General features: G+C 43.1%; 1 protein-coding gene across 4 annotated transcripts in view; it reads left to right on the top strand.

Annotated features, from left to right (window-relative positions):
• The window catches only part of LOC134540504 (kinesin-like protein Klp10A), a 202,046-nt gene that overhangs the window by 153,859 nt on the left and 25,757 nt on the right, over positions 1–22,430 (top strand). For 2 of the 4 annotated variants that reach the window (XM_063383328.1, XM_063383329.1), the window contains 5 exons: positions 10,850–10,916; positions 17,224–17,463; positions 18,324–18,495; positions 18,805–18,908; positions 20,851–21,013. In XM_063383328.1, the coding sequence (XP_063239398.1) occupies positions 10,850–10,916; positions 17,224–17,463; positions 18,324–18,495; positions 18,805–18,908; positions 20,851–21,013 (746 nt within the window). Of the gene's footprint in view, positions 1–2,289; positions 2,313–10,849; positions 10,917–11,820; positions 11,949–17,223; positions 17,464–18,323; positions 18,496–18,804; positions 18,909–20,850; positions 21,014–22,430 lie in introns of those variants that run through there. The other 2 variants (XM_063383331.1, XM_063383330.1) reach the window with 2 other exon arrangements.

The following is a 22,430-nucleotide window of genomic DNA, read 5'->3' on the forward strand; positions in this document are numbered from 1 at the left end:
ACACCTGAACAATTCACCTTCGGTCAACCTCGGGTTTATTTATATTTCTCTGTTTATTTTAATGTAGCTATACTAACCTAACTAACCGTCCATAGTGTTTTAAAGTGTTTTAATGTAGCTAACCTAACCGACGACTTTTAATATTTGAATTCTTTTTTCCTGCGCAAAAATAAAAACAAATCCCGAAGTTGGCCGAAGGTGAATTGTTCGGGTGTAATCGGGAATGGCAGAACTTGATGTGCATCTTAGGTCTCCCGTAAGGAACATTCGCCAACGCGGAAGTGACGTGTTTTTTCTCTTGGCGTGCTCCGATGCAGAGGACAAGGTGAAGGATGGGCCGGCGTGGTCCCTCCATCTCCTGTCCCGAATGTGCGCCCCTGAAGGGTGGATCTGATGTATCCGGAGCTGAACCCCCTCCACCCTGCATCGCTCGGTACCACCGGGGAAACAAGACCTCCAGCCAGATCAAATGGATCAAAAATGTATTCCCCAACACGAGCAACTGAGCAGCACCTATCCATCTGTCATTGTCGACCTGGGGAAGCCTTCTTTTCACAGACGAAAGAGCCAAACGCCCGATCATGCATCTTCGAGAGTTTTTTTTTTTTTTTGGTTCATTGTAAACGGTTAGGTTAGCTACATTATAAATACTTTAAAACATTGTGGACGGTTGATTTGGTTAGGATAGCTACATTAAAGATATTGTGAAATCATGCAAACGGTTTCCTAACGCTGGATAGCTACATATTAAAAAGTTATTTGCTAAGCAACCATAAAATGATTTTACAGTATTTTTAATGTAGCTATACTTACCTAATATAACCAACCATCCACAATGTTTTAAAGTATTTATAATGTAGCTAACCTATCCTAATCGACCGCAAAATTTAATGCCACACTAGTTTATACAATGAGATAGAACTGAAAAAAAAAAATAATCATGAACTTTGGGGAAGTTCGGGTGTGGCTCTCTCGTCTGTGAAATGAAGGCTTCCCGTCGACCTGGGACCCCTCAATCGCCCAGCCCACCCGGTCGAAGACATATCCAACCTCTGCCAGCTGTCCAGGCTAGTACCGGAGCTGTAGCGCCGCTCGCTGTATCCATGGGAGGTACCAGTGTTTGCCGACCCGAAGTACGGCTCACTCTCTACCTACGCCCCTTATAGGGTAGTTTAGGAGTCGACCCACAGATTTGTGTTAAAATATTCCAGAGCTAGTAAGTAAAGACATGGATAACTGCATAAGGGATTGCTCCCCACGGGGGTGCCAGATCGGCGACCCGACACTCCTTTGTCCGCCAGTCCGGCTAGAGGCCTGCGGGCGGATTGTCGACGGGCGCTGTCGCCGCGGACGAATCAATCCCCCGCCCCGAGTTGTAGTGCACGCCGGATCGATCCCGGCTGTTGTGGTCGCTCTTCGTGCCCGCCTGCACGCCTGCACGCCTGCACGCCTGCTAGTTGTGTCTGTGTCTGTGTCTGTGTCTGTGTTGTGTAGCCTTGCCTTGTCCACTCTAGCTTGCGCACTGCGGGATCTCACAGGGTACGTAGCGGCGCGCGCGCGCTCGTCTCCACACTTTCGGAACCAACCTGTTGGAGCTGCACGCAGTCTGGCCGGTCGAGTTGCCACAAAACCAGGAGCAAGTTTGGTAACATGGGGTGAATCGATCGGAAGTTAAATTTAAGTTTTTTTTTTTTTACAATTTTACTTTACTTGGGTTAATTAAAAATATGCCGAAAAGTTATGTTTTTCATTTGGCTAAGTTAAAAATAAAAATTAGTTCAAACATATACCGTAAAAGTAATATAAAAATTGGTATAATTTTTTTATAATTCCTAATTTTAATTTTTTTACGAATGTTTTTTATACAAATAATTGTGTTGTTTGATCACAAATTTGCCCTAGTTTTTTTAAACTTTAAGTCAGAATAGTATTTGTAGTCATACCTCCAAATTACTCCACTGAGGGTAAATTTGAGGTAATTTTTTTTTTTAACTTTACAACAATGATATATTAATACATTTGTGGACTCACCTACTAGAAGAGTTTTTATAATATGAAAATTTCAAAAGTTAAGCATCATCAAATGAAAAACTAAATTATCCATCGACTAACCCCATCTTACCCTTGCTGAGCATCTGAACGTTCAGTAGTAAAGTTTAAATTGTTGTCTGTTGAAGAAGGTTTGTTTGTATCTTTATGTGCATACAGTGATATTTGGTGCAAAATTAGCAACAGTTTTCTGGTTTCTCGTGGTCGACACGTGTTTGCTAAACACGAGACCCAGGAAGGATTGCCGTATGACGATAGGATAAGTAATTGCTTGAAACTGTTTCTCAAACCAAAGGTTCCTTTAAGGGCGCGGTTACACGGGACCCTGAACTACTTCAGGTGAACATGTTTAAGTAAACACGTTTACAAACGCGAAAGTGTACGGTTACACGGTAGTTGCTGAAAAGTGTGTTTAGCTCTAAAATCGATTGTCTACTGTCAACGAATGACTGTGTTGTTGATCTCTATTTTGTAATTGTATCCAGAAAACGCGGGATTTTCTCACTTGTTTATACAGCATTATCAGCAGAAATGAAATGTGTTTACATATTGCTCAATATGTTTTTACAAATCGGGAATTCAAACAAAATGCACAGTAAAATTTTTAAACTTATTTTTTATTATTTTTTGAGCGAGAGTACCTATCTCAGGTTTAAGAAAATTAAGGTCAGGATCAATTTATATATATATATATATATATATATATATATAAATTATGTTGATTTTTTTTGTTGCATTCGGTAAAATATTACTCGAACTTGTGCCAGAAACACTTTCCATCTAGAATTTCTGCAAAAGACTATATTCTAACCAGCCAATCAGAGGCTAATGTAGAAGATATGTCGATCTGAACTACTTTGCCAACCTGTTTAAGTTAAATGGGAAATGGCCTCGAACGAAACATGTTCAGACTGTGTGTAACCGCACTCAACAGCTGAACATGTTCACCTGAAGTAGTTCAGACTCCCGTGTAACCGCGCCCTAAGTGTTCAGTTGAACGCGACCAACTGTATATGTGTGGCAGTGATTTGGTCGTAGGACGCTGACTTACCAGCGGCTGTGTTTCAATGCCACGGGGACAATTTTGTAATTCTTGCATTTTTTGAATTCAGTGAGACAGCCTCTTACGACACATTTGGAATGCTTCATGATTTGTTAGTGTTAATTATTGTGTGAGAAGTAAACATATGTTTTTTTTGTGGTGTTTAGAATTAAGAATTCGCCAAATTTCAATTGTGTTAAACATGATTAATAAAGGTTTTAAAATTTTAAAAATAAATCGTGTATATGATAGCTAGTTTTTTGATAAAATATAAACAAAAATCTCAAGGAATAAATGTCACTGGGGGGAAAAACAATATTTATTGGCGTGTGATCGAGGTAAATGTTGCGTAAATATTAATGCCGAACGAACCTTCTCAGAGTAACTAAATATACTAAAGAAGGAGTAACATTAGATTTAGTTATTTTCTAAACAACTTTTGGGAATTTTTCGAAGAAATATTACCTGTTGTAGCCGTTACCATGATGCGATTTCAGAAAAAAATTTTTTGGTTTTTCATTTCATGGTCCATAAACTCCAAAACCAACATTAACTCAAAAATGCGCGCGTGTATATTTCTATATATAAAATAGATATCACATTTATATGGACACTATAACTGCCGTGATTTTTAACGAATCACTTCCAAAATTAAACATAAAATATGAACATGGCAAATCTTGGTCGAGTTCGTTAATGGGCAGTATAAAACCAAAGGGATAGAAGTGTGGAAGGCTTTTTTGAAAAACAGAAAAATTACTAGAACTCCCATAATATGACGAATATCACATCCGTTCGAACATATTCTAACTTTAAGGAGTAATACCAAAAACGTTTGTATGAATAAATTTTTTATACGGCCAACCAGAACTGCATGGGGTCAAAAAAAACAAGGATTTAAGAACAAAAATTATAACTCCTTTCGTAGGCACACCAGTGAATCAGTCCAAATTTGGTTTTTAATATTATAATGTTTGTCTAAAAATTTTAATGAAACGATATTTGATAAGACGAACCTTTTCTGCAAGGAGTTGAAAAAAAGAGAGGAGTTTAATTAAACAAAAAAACTCCCTTAGTAAGCACACTTTCAAATCCGTTCAAATAGTTTGTAAATTTTATAAATATTATATAACATAGGCACGCCTTTGCATCTTTACAAAATGCCACGACTCTCATATATTGGAACAGGCACCCCTTTGCTTCCTTACGAAATGCCACGACTCTCGTAGATTGGAACAGGCACACATTTGCTTCCTTACGAAATGCCACGACTCTCGTAGATTGGAACAGGCACGCCTTTGCTTCCTTACGAAATGCCACGACTCTCGTAGATTGGAACAGGCACCCCTTTGCTTCCTTACGAAATGCCACGACTCTCGTAGATTAGAACAGGCACCCCTTTGCTTCCTTACGAAATGCCACGACTCTCGTAGATTGAAACAGGCACGCCTTTGCTTCCTTACGAAATGCCACGACTCTCGTAGATTGAAACAGGCACGCCTTTGCTTCCTTACGAAATGCCACGACTCTCGTAGATTGAAACAGACACCCCTTTGCTTCCTTACGAAATGCCACGACTCTCGTAGATTAGAACAGGCACCCCTTTGCTTCCTTACGAAATGCCACGACTCTCGTAGATTGGAACAGACACCCCTTTGCTTCCTTACGAAATGCCACGACTCTCGTAGATTGGAACAGGCACCCCTTTGCTTCCTTACGAAATGCCACGACTCTCGTAGATTGGAACAGGCACGCCTTTGCTTCCTTACGAAATTCCACGACTCTCGTAGATTGGAACAGGCACGCCTTTGCTTCCTTACGAAATGCCACGACTCTCGTAGATTGGAACAGGCACCCCTTTGCTTCCTTACGAAATGCCACGACTCTCGTAGATTGGAACAGGCACCCCTTTGCTTCCTTACGAAATGCCACGACTGATTCTGTTTTTTGATATGATTCAGGCGTGTTGAATACGTTAGTTTAGTTTGGTATCCTGGGGTCTGCAGGTCATGAAAGTCACGAAACATTGTTAACACAACTGAATGATTGGTTACAAACGTCTCGAAAAAGTCTCGAAGTTAAAAACGGTGGTGGGAATCACTAAACTTTTAATTTCTAGCAGCATTTTACTAACTTGCAATTCATTTACGCCTCACTTTAGTCTATAGTCGCACATTAATTTGGATTTACATGGTAGTCATCTCTGAATAGTTTTAACTTTATATAAAAATCGGAATGTCCTCGCGAATAGAACTACTTACTGTGTTCAATATTTGCTTCTGTAGACAAAATATTACACCGTTGTGTAAAAAGCTGTTATAGAATTTCACTAAAAGGTCCTGGGATTGGTTCACCGGGTGTTTGATGATGATACTCATTGTAAATAGAATAAATTTACAGCGTCAATAACTTTCTGTTCCCGCCGATCCGATCCAAGTCCAGGCTGTGCAGTTCATACGAGCGTGCCTTTCGCTAGATCGGGTAGCATCCCTCCAGGACAGGTGAATCGCATGTAGTTAGTCTCTCTTGGGCTGAGAAAGTTGCGGTGCTTGGTGCGTAAGGTCTCGTCGAGGATTGTGTGCTACGGGCTAGGTGTCGGGGCGAGCAGTTAACCGCTGGAACCCTATCCGCGATCAGTGATGCCAACTCCTACAGAGTGTTCCCCCTAGGACCAACTTAAAATCCCCCCGAGATGTAGATTAAAAATCCCTAAAGTTTTCATTGGACATTCTGTTTTGAGAGGTAATTTCAAGTTTAAAATTAAAATACACTCAGTATAAAATAGCTGTTGCATTTATGTGGGTGTATTTTACACATGTACTCACATTAATTTATGAACTAATATTATTAATCATAATAACAAAACTTTTATTTTGAAGTTATACTTCTTTAGGCGCGTTATGAAAAAATGACGAGAGTGAAATTTTAAGATGCGCGCGCATCACTGTAACACAAAATTAACAGGTTGAAGCTGCCCGCTAAACCGCTCATTAAGTCTCGAAAAAAAGCTACCAACAAAATAGAAATAGAACCTCTATTAGTCGCGCATGTTGGCACGCTCGTCGCCTCTGATCACTGTTTTCATATTTATAATATTTATCCACATGTTTGTAGTTTCTACATTCACAACACGTGTTTTAGTTTTATACAAGTGCGAATTATATATGTGCTAATAAATTATATTCAGTAGTGATTTAAATTGAATATTTTGATTAATATTATTTACTATTCGTAAATATTAGTAAAAAAAAATTGTGCCTTTATACTTTTTCATGTGCTCCAATATAATTGAGGTTAACTATCCGTATGTATTATTTATTGATATAAATTAAAGTATTATTTAATACTAAATATTATTAAATTATTAATGTTAAATATTTATTATTGGTTGTTTAATTTACAAATTAAGAAATATATTTAATAAAACATTTAATAAAAAATTTGTGATAAAAATTAAAATCGAACATCAAAATAAATTATTAATTTTAATATGTATTATTAAATTGAATATATAATAAATATTTATAAAAATAAATGAACAAATTTATGAAAACTTTTTGATAAAAATGAAAAGTGAATATTAAATTAAGAAAATAATATTTATAAATGTATATACTTAAATTAAATTTTAAATTTATTATTAAATTTATTTAGTTTCTTTTAAAATATTAAATAATAAATAATACTTTTTTAAAATTAAGAATCTTATAATATTTAGTACAAATTGTCATATATTTATTATTCTCTAAATTTTATTTTTTTAATTTTTAAAATTTAAACTGAACTTTATTGACTGTGTTGACTATCTTTTTCCAGCCCTTTTATTATTTTATTGTGATTAATTGTTTGCATGCAATTAAAGACTATTTTTAATGATGCCAAAGAAGTATAACTTCTCTCGCGCGTACCTAAGTACACGCACCCATTTTTTAATTTTTTATTTCTTAACTTTTATTAACGTAGCTTTTTAAACTTTACTTTGCATACATTTTTTTTGTTCATTACTTTCTTTTCTTTATAAATTTGTTTTATTTTTGTACTTTTCTTTTGTTAACTTTTATAAACTTTTCTTTTAAAGTTGAATGAGAAATAATATAAATTAAAAATAAATTGCTTTAAATGTCTTCGAAATAAAAAAAAACGCAAGTAGACAACACACTAACTGACAGAACCTCAACGTGACAATGTGAAAAACGTCGAACAGTAAAAGCTGTAAAAGTGAAAACGGAGTTCGTTGCTCTTGACCAGCGCCATTTGTTGTGGTCCTGTTTTTTTTTTTTTTTTTTCCCACTTTTTTCTTCAAGATATGCACTTTAATTTCATGCCCTCAAAAAATTTCTTAAATAATGTACCCGCTAAAAAATCCCCCTAAATAAACGTACCCCCCTAAAAATAATTACATATCTTGGTTCCCCCTTAATTTGGGGTTAAAACCCTCCAAGTTGGCATCACTGTCTGCGATGCGTCGGTATCGGCGGTGTCGGACAGACATCGGGCCTCACCTGCCCGTGTAGCAGTCGCCTCAGAGGCGGCGGTCGCCCGCATTGTAGTTACGTCACGCCCGGTTGTCCACATGCCGGTTGTTTGCCAACACATGGGAGCGGTGTTGCGTCAGTTCGCGTTCACACTCTGCTTCACATTCTGGAAACAACCCGAGTTCTGCCATCACATAGACAGATGATTCGGTCTCCGGACAGCTAATGGGACGAACAACACTTAAGGGCTAAAGTGCTAACATTTTAAAGACTATTATTTCAATTGCAAACGCATGCGTCTGCTTGTAAAACAAATGCTAAGCTTTTACATACACGTGTAGTTAATATTCAAGGAATTTTTATAACAGATTTCCTTCCTTGAACGAAAAAAAAACTACTTTCATTAATATTATAATAGCTGGTGAAAATGTTACTTACATAGAATATAAATTTTCTCTTGAACGTCATTACAATGTTTTTGTTTTCTTAAGAGCACGCTTGACATGCAATTATTTCAGTTTGATTTTATTTGATGTTATTTCGTAGTTTGACGTGGTAGCTTGCTGACAAGTGTGTTAAAATACGTAGATTCGCAATCTAAGTGACGCATTTGCTCAATTCTGCCCTTCAGTCCCATGGTAAAGTTGATTCCCTAGCCGTGTACGATTTCTTTTGCCGTAAAAGAACTGTCAATCGTTACTGTTCGTTAATGTAAATGCTACGTAAAGAAGGTTGGGCACTTTATGAAAAATAAAATTTTGAAAATGAGCTACTTAAAGATCGCGTATGTGGTATGGTTATCTGACCATCTGCTTTTAGATGATGTTTCCGACGTTTTGGCATACCTCTATTCAGTTATGGCCGCCTTCAAGCTGGGCTGTGAATGGCTTTATAAATGCAGTGCCTCATCACCAGCTCACCCTTGATAACTGAAACTACATGGTTCATACCTCTTTATCAATGTAACATGAATGATTTTTTTTTTTTAAGTATCCCTTTACTACTTCATCGCCTTCGTCACTATCAAAAGGCAGAAAACCATTTGTAATATCACAAATTTAGCTCTAGAAAATAACAGTGTTAATTAGTTAATGCTAAAAAAAAATAATTTAGTTGGTTGGTTCAATTCTTACAGATAAGCCCCTATCTCTGATCCACAGCTTACCCAAGCAGTGTATCTGGATCAGTGATTACTAATTATATTTACTTTAAAAGTTCAATAAAAACGCACATTTTTAGTTGAAAGGTGAGATCCAGAACTTACGAAAAATAAATTCAAATTGTATGTTTTTGTATATAAAATCTAATCATGTGACCAGAAATTTACCAGTTGTACTGGGTATGCTCAAAGCGTTGTTTGCTGCCAGTATAGCATTTAAATACCCGCATTCATCCATTACTTGCAAGCTGCCAGTCTTTATTAAGGAGTCTATAAGGTTATTAAATTTAAGGACTTTGAAGGGTACTTAATCAATTAAAGACAAATTAAAGACTTTTTAAGGATGTTAGGGAGGCGTGCGAACCCTGAACAAGGTATGCCGGAACGTTCGGCACATTATCATTTCTACGGATGTGGTCTCAACCTTAGAAGCCACGAAGTAGTCGAAAAGTTTTAACGTTGGATCGGAGGCGGCAGCTACAGAATCCGATCAGGACATGGGTCGGATGCAGACGTCGGCTTGAAGTCCACAGCATGTGTCGACTGGCGCTCGTGTGTCGGAAGTCCTTCCACTCGTGTTGGCTGCCGGGAATGCCACTATGTATCGATTACTATCGCCGCTAGCTGATCGTTACTACCACTACATTTCCACGTCACGGCATATTGATCAGCTTTGCTCTTGATAACGGACTGCGCAACCTTTTTGAACGTCGTTTTTATTGGTGTGCTATCATCCGATTTCGTTATTAAAACTACACTTTCATTTTTGACGCGACAACGTCTAATAAATCGATGAACGCCGGCTGCACGCACGAAAAAGTGTCCCGTTACGCACATTGTTCCGTTACGTTGTGTCCCGTTACGCTCATTGTACGCTTGCGCCGCATCTCTCTTCCACTCAACTGTTTATAAAGTGAAGTGAAAAGTTAATGTGGTTTTCATTGCTTATTACAACAACAATTTCGGCAATAATAATTATTCTTGCATTTTAAAAATCTGATTACTAGTATAATTTCAAGTATTTATTCTTTTATTATTAAAATAAAAATGATTCAATTTTATTCATAAAGTATGCAATCATTTCATCAATGTTTCGTGATGATGTTGTCACTTTAAACTATCGTCCGTAAACCGACTTTACAGACAACCAATTTTTTTATTATTCATTTTACTTGCCTTTTTTTTGTTTACTTCTCTGGAGTAAAGCCTCATACGTCATGGTGGGTTTCATATCGTCCAGTTCTAATTTGTGTAGCTTAAGACTTATGATTAACTAAGAATAGATAACAAGATAGGAGTTCGTTCGGCAAGTAATTGACGATCGCATTTTTTGCCGTCAGAATGAGCTGAGCTTATAAAAATTGATTTCCCATGTCTTTGGACGTTTGGGTGAAATAACTATTGACAAGTTCTTAAATACTGGGAAAGTATTGTTCAGTTCTGAAAATAAATGTGATTCGATTCCTCTGGATCTTAGAACGTCTGTGTTACTCCTGGTAGATTTCCAGACGATAAGCTTGGAAAAATTCTTTTCGTGAGCGTTGCCTGGTAGGGTCTGAATATTGTTGGATAGGAAACACTCGTCAAATACGGGTTGCGAGTGACATTCCTGGCGTCAGATTTTAGCACTCTTCGAAGTATGAAGTTGCCTTTTCGAAACACATTATCGGTGGGTAAATGATAAGTGCACGTGTAAATACGTATGAAAACCATTTATGGCACGACGTTATTTATTTAAGGAGAAATAGGAACCCAAAAATACGCCATATAAAAATTTTTAATGTATGATATTGAAAATTTGCCTTCAAGTCTAAGATCCCATTTTAAAGAAATTTATTAGACTTGACTGTATTATTACAGTAGTTATTCACAAAAAAAAATAATTTTATCGTAAACGCGAATGACTTCACAGGAACTTTATTTAGCAGCCAGTTATATTAACTTCTCCAAATTGTACACTATGCTTCAACTAAGCGGGCGTATTTCGTCTCCTAACTCTCCCTTAAACACTCTGTGTTGTATAGTGTAGCGGCAGGTAGTGTTGGGCAGCTAGCTTGCATGTGTCGGTGTGTGGCCCACCCAGTGGCGTGTGTTTCTGACGGACTTGTGGGTTTTCTCTTGCAGTGCGCCACCCAGGCCTCTATCGGCCTCGCGAACAAGGGCAGGGACTACAATGTCGCCAACAACACAGGTGAGTGCACTGAAAATACCGTCTGGTTGGTATTCCTTCTCCAGGACGGACAAGGCTGCGTGGAATCAGCCACATTCGGGAATAAATGGCCTCTGCAGTCCTCTACACGGCTTTCATACTATGGGAAAATTTGACTGTGATACATTTTCGATGTAGCCTACTTTTAATCATATTTGCAACATTTCTTTCAGTGTTGGCTATTAGCGGTTATTCTTACATCCGCCCAGAGAATGTCATGATCAATAACAATAAAAAACCGTGTTCTTCAGTGCCCGCCAGAGACGTGTAGGCTAACATCTACTCTCGGTAACGAGCAAATTCGTGTTTTCTCGTGTTGCAAACACACACTTGTAATACGAACGTCGGACACAAAATTTAACGTAAAATTTTTTTCCCTTCAAATATTGCCGAGCATGATAAATAAACGAAAATTGTGTTTTAAAATCGCTGCCGGAGCAGCTACGTCGACTATCGAATAATTCGAATTTGCAGATCTAAATTTTAAACTATATAATGAAACGTGTCCGATAAAAGCGAAAAATGACTTAAAAAAAACTCTGCTTTGGACCTGAATTTCGACAAGGAATTTTACTAAAATACTGCCCATATGGTTAAAAGTCGTCAAACTGTTAATACTATGGTTTCCCTTAGGCTTCTAGAGCATTTGTTCGCGCCGTCCGCCACAGATCGCAGCACCGTGGTTACGCACTTCCGTCCCAATCACGAAATTGCTCCCACCTATTGCCGTGGACCGAGAGCTGAGGTGTACACGGCGACACTAGACTCGCGGCCTCGTCAGGGCCGGGACGGCGCGGCGGCGGGGTTGGAAATAGCTCCCCCATCAGCTGGCCGGCCCTGACGTGGCGGCGCGCGGCTCGGTGGGGCAGGTAGGTGTGCGAGGCGCGCAGTTACGTGAGCGGCTCCCGCCGAGCTGAAGCCACGCCGCGGGCGACATGAAGGCGACCACTCCGCGGGCCTCCGCGGGCAGCCGCCTGCCGCGGTGGTGCGTGTCCTCCGACCCTCAGCCTGCCGGTGAGACCTCCGCCCTTCCGCCCTTCCGCCCTTCTGCCCTTCCATCTCTTCTCCTGCTCACCGACCCTCGAATCCATCTCCTCGCCCGCTCGCTGATCCACGAATCCATCTCCTCTCCCGCTCACCGACCCTCTACCCCATCTCCTCACCCGCTCACTGACCCTCTACCCCATCTCCTCACCCGCTCACTGACCCTCTACCCCATCTCCTCACCCGCTCACTGACCCTCTACCCCATCTCCTCACCCGCTCACTGACCCTCTACCCCATCTCCTCACCCGCTCACCGACCCTCGAATCCATCTCCTCGCCCGCTCGCTGATCCACGAATCCATCTCCTCTCCCGCTCACCGACCCTCTACCCCATCTCCTCACCCGCTCACTGACCCTCTACCCCATCTCCTCGCCCGCTCACTGACCCTCTACCCCATCTCCTCACCCGCTCACCGACCCTCGAATCCATCTCCTCGCCCGCTCACCGACCCTCTACCCCATCTCCTCACCCGCTCACTGACCCTCTACCCCATCTCCTCGCCCGCTCACTGACCCTCTACCCCATCTCCTCACCCGCTCACCGACCCTCTACCCCATCTCCTCGCCCGCTCACCGACCCTCTACCCCATCTCCTCACCCGCTCACCGACCCTCGAATCCATCTCCTCGCCCGCTCACTGACCCTCTACCCCATCTCCTCACCCGCTCACTGACCCTCTACCCCATCTCCTCGCCCGCTCACTGACCCTCTACCCCATCTCCTCACCCGCTCACTGACCCTCTACCCCATCTCCTCACCCGCTCACTGACCCTCTACCCCATCTCCTCACCCGCTCACTGACCCTCTACCCCATCTCCTCACCCGCTCACTGACCCTCTACCCCATCTCCTCGCCCGCTCACTGACCCTCTACCCCATCTCCTCACCCGCTCACTGACCCTCTACCCCATCTCCTCGCCCGCTCACTGACCCTCTACCCCATCTCCTCACCCGCTCACCGACCCTCGAATCCATCTCCTCGCCCGCTCACCGACCCTCTACCCCATCTCCTCACCCGCTCACCGACCCTCGAATCCATCTCCTCGCCCGCTCACTGACCCTCTACCCCATCTCCTCACCCGCTCACCGACCCTCGAATCCATCTCCTCGCCCGCTCACCGACCCTCTACCCCATCTCCTCACCCGCTCACTGACCCTCTACCCCATCTCCTCGCCCGCTCACCGACCCTCTACCCCATCTCCTCACCCGCTCACCGACCCTCGAATCCATCTCCTCGCCCGCTCACCGACCCTCTACCCCATCTCCTCACCCGCTCACTGACCCTCTACCCCATCTCCTCGCCCGCTCACTGACCCTCTACCCCATCTCCTCACCCGCTCACCGACCCTCGAATCCATCTCCTCGCCCGCTCACCGACCCTCTACCCCATCTCCTCACCCGCTCACTGACCCTCTACCCCATCTCCTCGCCCGCTCACTGACCCTCTACCCCATCTCCTCACCCGCTCACCGACCCTCGAATCCATCTCCTCGCCCGCTCACCGACCCTCTACCCCATCTCCTCACCCGCTCACCGACCCTCGAATCCATCTCCTCGCCCGCTCACTGACCCTCTACCCCATCTCCTCACCCGCTCACCGACCCTCGAATCCATCTCCTCGCCCGCTCACCGACCCTCTACCCCATCTCCTCACCCGCTCACTGACCCTCTACCCCATCTCCTCGCCCGCTCACTGACCCTCTACCCCATCTCCTCACCCGCTCACCGACCCTCGAATCCATCTCCTCGCCCGCTCACCGACCCTCTACCCCATCTCCTCACCCGCTCACTGACCCTCTACCCCATCTCCTCACCCGCTCACCGACCCTCGAATCCATCTCCTCGCCCGCTCACTGACCCTCGAATGAATCTCATCACCCGCTCACCGACCCTCGAATCCATCTCCTCACCCGCTCACTGAACCTCGAATCCATCTCTTCACCCGCTCACTGACCCTCGAATCCATCTCCTCACCCGCTCACCGACCCTCGAATCCATCTCCTCACCCGCTCACTGACCCTCGAATCCATCTCCTCACCCGCTCACTGACCCTCGAATCCATCTCCTCACCCGCTCACTGACCCTCGAATCCATCTCATCACCCGCTCAATGACCCGCGAATGAATCTCATCACCCGCTCACTGACCATCTAATCATCTCCTCTCCCGCTCACTGACCCCAGAACCCATCTCCTCACCCGCTCACTGACCCTCGAATCCATCTCCTCACCCGCTCACTGACCCTCGAATCCATCTCCTCACCCGCTCACTGACCCTCGAATCCATCTCCTCACCCGCTCACTGACCCTCGAATCCATCTCCTCACCCGCTCACTGACCCTCGAATCCATCTCCTCACCCGCTCACTGACCCTCGAATCCATCTCCTCACCCGCTCACTGACCCTCGAATCCATCTCCTCACCCGCTCACTGACCCTCTACCCCATCTCCTCGCCCGCTCACTGACCCTCTACCCCATCTCCTCACCCGCTCACTGACCCTCGAATCCATCTCCTCACCCGCTCACTGACCCTCGAATCCATCTCCTCACCCGCTCACTGACCCTCGAATCCATCTCATCACCCGCTCAATGACCCGCGAATGAATCTCATCACCCGCTCACTGACCATCTAATCATCTCCTCTCCCGCTCACTGACCCTCGAATCCATCTCCTCACCCGCTCACTGACCCTCTACCCCATCTCCTCGCCCGCTCACTGACCCTCTACCCCATCTCCTCACCCGCTCACCGACCCTCGAATCCATCTCCTCGCCCGCTCACCGACCCTCTACCCCATCTCCTCACCCGCTCACCGACCCTCGAATCCATCTCCTCGCCCGCTCACTGACCCTCTACCCCATCTCCTCACCCGCTCACCGACCCTCGAATCCATCTCCTCGCCCGCTCACCGACCCTCTACCCCATCTCCTCACCCGCTCACTGACCCTCTACCCCATCTCCTCGCCCGCTCACTGACCCTCTACCCCATCTCCTCACCCGCTCACCGACCCTCGAATCCATCTCCTCGCCCGCTCACCGACCCTCTACCCCATCTCCTCACCCGCTCACTGACCCTCTACCCCATCTCCTCACCCGCTCACCGACCCTCGAATCCATCTCCTCGCCCGCTCACTGACCCTCGAATGAATCTCATCACCCGCTCACCGACCCTCGAATCCATCTCCTCACCCGCTCACTGAACCTCGAATCCATCTCCTCACCCGCTCACTGACCCTCGAATCCATCTCCTCACCCGCTCACTGACCCTCGAATCCATCTCATCACCCGCTCAATGACCCGCGAATGAATCTCATCACCCGCTCACTGACCATCTAATCATCTCCTCTCCCGCTCACTGACCCCAGAACCCATCTCCTCACCCGCTCACTGACCCTCGAATCCATCTCCTCACCCGCTCACTGACCCTCGAATCCATCTCCTCACCCGCTCACTGACCCTCGAATCCATCTCCTCACCCGCTCACTGACCCTCGAATCCATCTCCTCACCCGCTCACTGACCCTCGAATCCATCTCCTCACCCGCTCACCGACCCTCGAATCCATCTCCTCACCCGCTCACTGACCCTCGAATCCATCTCCTCACCCGCTCACTGACCCTCGAATCCATCTCCTCACCCGCTCACTGACCCTCGAATCCATCTCCTCACCCGCTCACTGACCCTCGAACCCATCTCCTCACCCGCTCACTGACCCTCGAATCCATCTCCTCACCCGCTCACTGACCCTCGAATCCATCTCCTCACCCGCTCACTGACCCTCGAATCCATCTCCTCACCCGCTCACTGACCCTCGAATCCATCTCCTCACCCGCTCACTGACCCTCGAATCCATCTCCTCACCCGCTCACTGAACCTCGAATCCATCTCTTCACCCGCTCACTGAACCTCGAATCCATCTCATCACCCGCTCAATGACCCGCGAATGAATCTCATCACCCGCTCACTGACCATCTAATCATCTCCTCTCCCGCTCACTGACCCCAGAACCCATCTCCTCACCCGCTCACTGACCCTCGAATCCATCTCCTCACCCGCTCACTGACCTTCGAATCCATCTCCTCACCCGCTCATTGACCCTCGAATCCATCTCCTCACCCGCTAAATGACCCGCGAATCAATCTTCTCGCCCGCTCGCTGACCCTCGAATAACCTGCGTTCTTGCAGCGTGATCAGAATCGCAGTATTAGGTGACAGTGTTGAACGTGTGAAACGTTTGTGACGAATACTGTTCGATGGCGCGGGGTTTATGAAAAATGGTTTTGAACTAAAACATCTTTACAGTAGATAACAGATGGCAGCAGCAGCGCTCGATTTCGTGTACTGTCCAGTACTTATGTAAACGTTTACATACTCCCTGTAAACTCTCAACACTCGAGGTTGTATCCGATGTTACCGTTAGAATTGTGACAAATTTGTATAGGCATTTCCAATAGGAGTATGTATCGAATTTTTGTACGTGCATCATGTTATCTATCGGTATACGGCATTCGGTAGGAGTATTTCTTTGAGTTGAACAAAAGTCTGATGGAATGGAAATGTGTAACCATGTTGCTGCCATCTGTGGCGTATGGCGCGAACCAAAGTTCACAAAGCCAAAAGGAGGCTTTATGGTATAAACGGTTTAATGAATTTTAGCAATCTGTACAGTATTTTAATACAATTTTCTTTTATAGGAGCCATTTCATCATCTAGTTAAATATTTCGCTCAGCAAAATGGAATGATTTAATAATTCATGTAACTGCCCATGCAACGAATTCTAACGGCGGGTGCGGAAACTACGTGTGATTTTAACAGGAACGCTGAAGCTTTAAGGACGACACAGGTGCATGCCTGAATTGAGCAGTCGCCTCTACGCACGAGGTAGCGAATGGACGTGCAGTATTTTATTCGTGCTGCGTGCAACTATCGGGATTTATAGTTTCATCGTTTGGAGTTTGTAAGAAAGTTGAAGTATGGACTCCTTGCGAGGTTTAGTGGATATTCCGTGGAAATGATTGGATGTAGCAGTGATGTTAAAAATTCAATTTTTGGTCAACGATCTAGGTGTTGAAACTGTAAAGTAGACATGTTCTAGAGATCACATCTTGATCCATCTCATACCGACAGTTTATCTTTTAATTTAGCCACGTGCTATATTTTTTGCTTGGTTTTATGTTTGAAGTACTGTATGTGAGGTATGCTTCGTGCCGCCGGTAGCCGAGTCTGCAGTTTGAGTCTTTTGCAGGGGAGCGGCCCGTGTACCAGCGCATGACGCGCCAGCAGGTCCGGCAGACCAACATCATGAACGGCCACTCCGAGCCGCAGCAGCAGAACAACACGCTGCGAGGCACGGAGAATGTGGCGCCCGCGCCAAGCAGCTCCAACCTGCCGGTGGCGCTCAGGCAGCAACAACAGCAACAACAGCAGCAGCAACAGCAACAACAGCAGCAACAGCAGCAGCCGTTCCAAACGCCTGCCACGGCAGGTCAGGCTTGCCATTTGAGCCAGCAATTTCATTACCATTTCACATTCTCGGAGAGTTTCGTGTGTTTTGAGAGCGAAAAATCAAACCAAAGACGGAAATCTATCGCGTCAATCATTCTTTGAATGGGTGATATTTTGATGAATTTTGGAATTTTTCATTGAATTTATAGGTCAATAAATACAAATTTTCAAGATGGCGGTCATGTCGTCTTGCTACTGGCTGGTTGGCTAGGAAACTAAGCTGGTTTTGTGACTTTTCACCATATTTTATTGAGTAAGAGTATTTTTTACATAAAATTAAATTTTTTTGTATCTTTCAAGTATCAGACCAAGGACAGGAATCTATAGAATCAATCAGTATATTAGTTGCAGGTCTTATCTGATGGATTCACAGTGAAGGGCACGTCGTGTGCTGCATCCGCTCGGGGTCTAAGCGGATATGAGTGTACACACTTGCATGGTTCACCACTCACTCGCATGGTAGTAATAAATTTTTTGTCTGACCGGTGTTGACCTGATCTGAGTTGATCTAGTGAGATGATCTTGAGAAAGCTTACGTACATACAATTTGAAAAGGACATCTTTGTTTTTCCTGTCAAACTCTTCTCAAAATCCAACTTGAAATAGTCTGTCCCTCTGACGAGACTTTAGGACAAGTGTTTTAATAATTTAACACCTTGTTGATTTGGTGGTAAGAATTCAGATGTGTTCAGTTCAGCTGGAGTTCACTATAATGCTTGGTTGGTTTAGCACCAGCCTACTTTGTCTATTTAGGTGCAGGTTGGATAAGTAAAGTGTCTCCCGGTGTGCTGTGTGTGCTGGAGGGAAAAGGGGTTGGAACGTGACTGCATCTTGTTGCAGCGGCGGCGGCGGGCAACAAGGGGCGGCGCAGCAACGTGGTGAAGGAGGTGGAAAAGCTGAAGAAGAACCGGGAGGAGCGACGACAGCGGCAGGCGGAGATGCAGGCTGAGAAGGAGTCTCTCATGAGCATGGACCCAGGCAACCCCAACTGGGAGTTCCTCGCCATGATCAGGTCACTCCAACGTTTCATGTATCATTAGCTTCTTGTCATCAATTTTGTCCTATATTTCTAGTACCGACAATTACTCTCGATTAAAATTTTTAATTTACCTACCTCAGTGCCGAATTAATCAATATTCACTGGTTATTTTGAACTGTTTAACATTAGCTTCCCCACATTTATTTTATTGCTGAACATAATTGTATGCATTAAGCAGTATTTTTAGGCTATGTGACATTTTCTCTATACCTCTTAAAAATAATGGTTATCAAAATGTTGGAATTGAGTGTTATTTACGAGTGAGAGGTAATTCTGTTGCAGAGATTACCGCAGCAACATCGACTTCCGGCCGCTGAGGGAGAGCGACGCTGTGGAGGACCACCAGATCACGGTGTGCATCAGGAAGAGGCCCCTCAACCGGAAAGGTCAGCATTGTCACAGTGACTGTGGCCAAGACTGTGTTGGTGACCATTACGAGCAGTTGGCAACATTACATGCGTTAGAGCAAACCCAGACACTGCTAAAAAAGCACAGTCCCACGTGGTCGAGTCTTTGAATTCAATTCATTTGCTTATGTTACACTCTGAGATAACCGATGACTCTTTCTATGTACATACAACTTCTGCCACAGTTCATTAGAAAACAATCTAATGTTTGGTTCACCCTGCCCTGCTCCTTGATCATAGAACTGTAGCCGGCACACCATAAACATTTAATCAAGAGGATTGGCACAAGTTACTTTTAATTATAAATGTTTTAAATATAAATGATCATAAATGTTTGTTATGATGTAGCAAAACAGAATAAAAATGAAAATTTCTCATTTGGCATATCACATTATTGACAAAATGGGTATTTAAACTTTATTAACTAGGATTTTTTTTGTTGTTATTAGCATTATTAAAAAAACCAACAACATATTAAAAATTTCTAATACTTTGCAGGTTTGAAAACATGGCTAGGGGGAAGTCCTCAAGACCACAGTGGAAATAATATTTTTTACAGTAGTTCATCTGAAACACTCAAAACGTCACCTTATTTGTGAAAACATTTTCAGTTTTAGGAATTACTATTGCACACAGTGGGATATCTTCTAGCTGGGTGCAAATTCTTGGGCTTCTTAGTTTGGGGTGGATAAATTAAAACTTTAATAATTTGATTTTTTAGTTTAAGTATTTGATATTTTTGGCATGCTTATTAACAAATTAGCGGAATTTATTACACTGGAGCTAACACTAGTTTATGGTTGGCTACGTCAAGTACTCAAGATATGCTACTGAGGATTGGGCAGAAAATAATAATCATGGCTATTGCATAAATGGTATTTACTGCAAACAGCTTCAATGAGGATAGTTTTCCGATATTTTTTCTGCGGCTGTGAACTTGTGTAAGGGTTTCATTGTCCATTCTTATTTTTCATTCGCAAGTTAAAGTGAATGTCGAGGGATCAGTGTAAAGCCTTTTTCCCAATGCATGTGGCTGGGCAAACGTCGATTCTCGAGGGTGTTTGTAGTCGCTCACATTCGGACATGTCGCACCATGGGAACGGAGGCTTGGAAAATTTTGAAGGGTCATCAATGCACCCAGATGTCCGAGTATTTACCGTCATTTCACAGAGAGAAAAAAGTCTAGCCACCTCGAGTAACCTCGAGCAACAACAAGTTTTTACTTTCCCCGTGACTCAAGGTACGACAAACCTAAGACTGGTCTCGCCAAGCGAACAGAGCTTTACGGCGATGCTGGGTGTGATGTTGGGTCTCAGCCTGTGCAATTTACTGGTTTTTTGGATGCAGTGTGAATATCAAATCTAATTTTAAAAATACAGGAGTCAAATGAAATATTTGGATAATGCATAAGTTTTTAATGTAAATAATTTTTTCATGTTAAAAATTAGAATAAACACGGTCGATCATGATTTAAGTATAATTACCTATTTATCCACTGTTTGGAAAATATTAAGATCCTTGTACAGAACCATTATAAATTCTTGGGGTCTTCTAAATTTCTAACTTTGATTTGAGTCATACCTCGCGTCAGTGTATAATTAAAAAAAAAAAAAAACATTTCTTATACAAATGAAAAAGTTTTCAGTAGATATAATATAATACCAATGACATAAATGTAAAATATTTAGAATTGTGTATTGAATTACGACTCCAAAAAATTTTTTTGAGCGGGCGTGCACAGGCCATTTGTTTCAGGTTTAACTTGCACTAAGCTTCACATCACATTTGAAGCTCCAGATAAAACATTCAGCAGACTTCCTTGCGAAGTGTTCAATATGAAATGGCTGTGTGATTTGTTTCGCCGGGTGTAAGCTCGGCACGGGCCTGGTGTCGAGGGTTGTGACGCGGTGTCCCTGGACAGAGGTGCAGCGCAAGGAGGTGGACGTGATCTCGGTGCCGACCAAGGACCAGCTGGTGGTGCACGAGCCCAAGCTCAAGGTGGACCTCACCAAGTACCTGGAGAACCAGCACTTCCGCTACGACTACATCTTCGACGACACCTGCACCAACGAGCTGGTGTACCGGTGAGGCGTCCCGGGGGTCCCCTGACGGCTGCGTGGGCCACTGACAGGGGGGGGCAAGGGTATTTTGCCCCCCCTTCCCTCTCTCTCTGAGACCTTGAAGTGGGGGCAAACGGGGGCAAAGAAAGTGCTGTGTAATCAATTTCTAGATAATAAAACTGCTTAAATAGCACCATTATTGAGCACCGAAATGCAACTAAAATCATATAATCAGCCAGCAGTTTGATAAAACTTAGCTCAAATTAAAAAAAATATAAACTTTTATCGTAGTGAATTCAGTGAATGTAATTTAAACCGTAAAATCTTGTCCGTAACGATTGAATGTCTTCACTCGAGCATTCTACGGTTCAGCAAATTCTGTAGCTTGTGCCACCTATCAAGCCACTCACGTAGAGATTTATTTTATTCGGATGTATTCTCTGCTGTTGATCTCGGCTGCAAAGTTTCATTACTACTGCGCTGCCAGAATTTTTAGTTTTTCTCTGTTTTCCTTACTATCAATTTTCATTTCAGTACAGTCTTTATTGTTTTCTAGCATGTTACGCTTCATGTTGCACGGGTAAATTTCCAGATTGAGTTTTGAAGAAATCTGAATCACGTACGCACAGTTATATCAAATATTTTTTATCAGCAATGCTCAACTGTGTCTTTTTTTTCTACAGAGCAGTTTATTACTACAATCGTTTTTTTTATATACCATTGTAGTATATATAATTTTATTCAGTAATATCATTATGTGTATATTTACTTTCAATATTTCAGATAAATTGCTAATTATTTCTTTGTACCTTGTTTTTGTGAGTAAATTTTAACTAGTATACAATTTATTTATTTAGACTTTTTTTTAATGATTTTTATTTTAGCTAAACATATTTATTAAATTCTTTATGCAATGTGCAGTTGGACACAGTTGAAAGAAAACGGTATAGTACGTTTTGAAGTTAAATGTTAAAATTAGTGTTGTTTTGCGGTTTTCTTTTCTTATTGTGTGGGATGTAATTCAATAACTTAATTTTAGCTGTTAATTATGAAATAGTAACTACCTACCTAACTGTTTTAAGAAAACTCGAGACTAGCTTTCTCAAAACTTCGACATAAATATCATTCAAATGTTGAAGTTATTCCGTTGGTGGCAGAGTACAGAAAATTAGTTCCTCATAAATGGAAGAATCCAGTACTTGTTTGGAACATGTCACCACCTAGCAGGGAAGGGTACTGTGCACTGGGGTGCTGTCATAACTTAAAAACACACAACTTAGAAACACGTAACTTAGAATTTTCTAAGTTATGACAGTTCTAAGTTATGATTTTTCTAAGTTGTGTGGTTCTGCATTGCGTGTTTCTAAGTTGTGATAGTTCTAAGTTGTGATAGTTTCAAGTGATGTGTGGTTCCCCTGTGCGCTGCGTGCTGCCGTGCTCG

The sequence above is a fragment of the Bacillus rossius genome, chromosome 16, assembly GCF_032445375.1.
Source record: "Bacillus rossius redtenbacheri isolate Brsri chromosome 16, Brsri_v3, whole genome shotgun sequence".
NCBI classification, from domain to species: domain Eukaryota; kingdom Metazoa; phylum Arthropoda; class Insecta; order Phasmatodea; family Bacillidae; genus Bacillus; species Bacillus rossius.